Source organism: Camellia sinensis, chromosome 3, assembly GCF_055761805.1.
Source record: "Camellia sinensis isolate YWXY chromosome 3, ASM5576180v1, whole genome shotgun sequence".
Classification (NCBI taxonomy): Eukaryota; Viridiplantae; Streptophyta; class Magnoliopsida; order Ericales; family Theaceae; genus Camellia; species Camellia sinensis.
The window spans coordinates 138,369,432-138,373,051 of NC_138963.1; the positions used below are offsets into that span (position 1 = coordinate 138,369,432).

A 3,620-nucleotide genomic window follows, 5' to 3' on the forward strand; every position below is an offset into this window, starting at 1 on the left:
TTTTTTTTTATGTATCTATAATTATTTTTTAAAAAGTAAGTTGGATTGTAATTTTCCCTTTCTTCTTTTGATGGTAGTAGTATGCTTCGAGACTTGAGTCTTCCTTAAGAAAATACACACTACAATAATTAACCTGGTACAAAACTTAGAATCCCCACTTCTCTTCTCTCTTTCTCTTCCTTTTTTTTTTTTTTTTTCTTTCTTTTTTTTTTTTTTGTTCTAGTTTTTTTTTTTTAAATTTTCTTGAGACATTTGACCAAATCTCTCGGGTGATTATTCAATAATCTGACAATATAAATATATAATATTTCATAATATTAAAATTAATGAAAAAGGTGAATATGTAAGATATTATATTAAATGATTAAGAAATATAAAAGAACATATATATGAAAACGATTGATTAAAAAATAGAAATACATATTATTATTATTATTATGAGGATATTGAATAATTTTCTGTCTCTCTCTCCCCGCGCTTTGATTAGAACATCAACAATGAGTTTGTCAGACTTTTGACAAATTCTCTCTCATCTCATCTCAACTAAACACCCCTTTCTCTTCTTCTTTTCTCATTAACCTTCTCACCCGCCACTCCCTCCTTCTCTCTCTCTCTCTCTCTCTCTCTCTCTCTCTCTCTCTCTCTCTTCTTGTGATATACATACATACATACATACATATGTATAGTATAAGATAAGATCAAGATCAAGAGAAGAAATGGGTAATGGATACAATCAGCAGCAGCAGCAGCACCTACATGAGAGAAGCACTTACTTACCAATGTTGTGTTCAAGATCAAGATTCACCTCCATCAAAGATGTACACCTTCCCAAGTGCCAACACCACCACCACCACCACCACCACCTCCACCTCTCTTCCTCCTCTAAATCCAACGACCCTTCATCCCCTAGAGTCAGTTGCATGGGTCAAGTCAACCGAAACAACAGCCGAGTCATCGGCCTCCCTACTTCATACCGCTTCACCACCACCACCACCAACATCAAATATCACAAGCTCAAAAGACTCTTTTCCGGAAGAAATCTCACCACCACCACCACAACCACAGCCGCCGCCACTAGAGGAAGAGGCCACATCAAGTCAAGTGATGATAATGATTATGGACCGGCGCCGGTGAACATCGCCGCCTTGGATCCTCCGTTGCCGGTGGTGAAGAGGGTGCAACAGCAGGCGGTGGACGGCGGAGATGGGGTGAATCTGTGGAAGAGAAGGTCTGGTGGGGCTGCATTGAAGAATTTACAGCTTCAACAAATTCATATACCCAATAACAACAACAACAACAACGACAACCATTATTTGCAACCAACAACTGTGTGATATATTGTTTATTTATTTATTGATGTGTGATCTGATCTGATCTGATCTGATGGGATGGGATTGGGAGTGAGGCTCCAATTTGAGGTAATATTTACCTCTTTCAGCCAATGATATCTGCTGTAAATGGTTTTTTTATATTCTACAGTTTTTTTCATTTTTCATCTCCAAACTGTGGGATTTTTTATTTTATTTTTTTTTTAAATTTAGGCAAAGTTTGGGAACTTGTAAAAAAGTTAAAAAGTCAAAAAGTTATTCAAAAAGTTAAAAAGTTAATAATATTCACCAAAAGTCAACAATTACGGTTGCACAACTCCCCATTCAAATTTTTTCTTACAAATCAATTTTTACAATTTTTTATTACACATTTTTTTATAAAAAGTTAAAAAATTAACCCAAACATTCATATTTTCAATCTCAATTTTTTAATTCAAAAAGACAAAAAAATATACTTATTTAAGACCCCTTAAACAACCCCTTAATCAGGCATTCTGAATGAAAACTATATATTTTGTCCCAGGAACAAAGTCATGTGGTGCTCCAAATAAAATTGAGCCTCCGTTTGGGAAGTGGGTTGGTTTTTTGGCTTTTTGGTTTTTTTGGCTATTTTAGCCTGGGCTTAAAAGCTTGGTTTGGGAAGGACTTTTTGGCTTTTTGGCTTTTTTAAGTTTTTTTGTGAGAGAAGAATGTAATGATTATGGGTTGGATGTGATGTTTTGTTTGTTATGGCTAAAATAGCCTATTTTGTTTTTTGTGGCTAAAATAACCAAAAAAGCCTCCAACCCACCTTCCCAAACGGTGCCTCAGAATAATGTTAGAGTGTTTAAAAAATTTATCATATATTTTATATGAATATAAAATTAAATAATAATTAATTAAGAAATATATATATGCGTAGTATTTCGGAAACATTAAGCCTGTGTTTGGCAAGTGGGTTTGCAGGCTTTTTTTGGCTATTTTAGCCACAAAAAACAAAATAGGCTATTTTAGCCATAACAAACAAAACATCACATCCAACCCATAATCATTACATTCTTCTCTCACAAAAAAACTCAAAAAAGCCAAAAAGCCCTTCCCAAACCAAGCTTTTAAGCCCAGGCTAAAATAGCCAAAAAAGTCAAAAAGCCAAAAAGTCAACCCACTTCCCAAACGGAGGCTAAATAATTTGCCGTGAAGCAATGCTACAAAACCACCCAATACTTTCTCATTTTGAAGACTCGTATGACCGACACATCATCACACTAATTAACGGTCATAATCAAAGTCGTAAATCTATCATTTCACGGAAATCAATACAAGCATACGAATTTATTTTTATTTTTATTTTTATTTTTATTTTTTAAAAAAATATAAAGGATTCATTTCATCTAGAAAAATTACCATTAAGTAATAACATTTAAAAATTATTACATAAAATTTATATTTTAATTATCAATATTTATATATATATATATATATATTTTTGAGATCACTGTTAAGTTATTTTCCCTTCTGTCTATATGTCATCATAAGAAAAGTTGGATTCATTATAATTTTCATTGCTATAATTATATCAAAGTATAAGTTCAATTTTAATAATTTTTTTTTTTGTAAGTAGCATCACATTAAAGATTACAGGTAGAACAAACTTAAAATTTAAAATTAAAATACTAAGAACTAAAGTAAAATTTAAATAAAATTAGAGAATAAAAATTGAAATTTATCCAAAATAATGTCTATATTTCGTAGTTTACAAGTATTTTCACTCTCTTTTTCCCCCCCCCCTTTAATAATGATAAATTTTAGGGGTCAAAGGGACTAAAGGTTTCAATGACTAGCGAACGTTCTGGTAAAAGCTCCGTGGGACAACAGAAGGAATGATATTTGGCTTGTCAGATGGGACTTCTCACTTGCTAGTAATTTGCATTTGGAAGTTTTTTATTTTTTTAGTTTAAGGCTATTTGGAAGTCATTCAATTGTTCTGAAAAGGAATTTTTTCTTTCCAGATGGCTACATGAGGAACAAAATTTCTTTAAAAATAATAATAATAATAATAAAGTAAATATAAATGGATTAACCCTCGTCTCTTAGTTTTGATCACAAATCAAAAATACTTATTTAACAGTTATACTATCACGTGATATCACTGTTACATCCAATAATTACTCACAGATAAAAATAACTTAAATTTTTTAGTATTGTGCTTAAAAATCTATCCCAACTTTTAGATTCCAATAAGGAAACTGCAAAATCATCAATGCAGTTCAAGTTTCTGGAAGAATGAAAACAAAATAAAAATACAACCAAATA

At 31.8% G+C, this 3,620-nt stretch overlaps 1 protein-coding gene across 1 annotated transcript; it reads left to right on the top strand.

Annotated features, from left to right (window-relative positions):
* Window positions 1-202: 202 nt before the first annotated feature.
* Window positions 203-3,387, top strand: LOC114313938 (myotubularin-like protein). Its single transcript, XM_082920910.1, has 2 exons — window positions 203-1,418; window positions 3,117-3,387. The coding sequence occupies exon 1, from the start codon at window positions 717-719 to the stop codon at window positions 1,332-1,334; it is 618 nt and encodes a 205-aa protein (XP_082777036.1). The 5' UTR covers window positions 203-716; the 3' UTR covers window positions 1,335-1,418; window positions 3,117-3,387.
* Window positions 3,388-3,620: the final 233 nt, after the last annotated feature.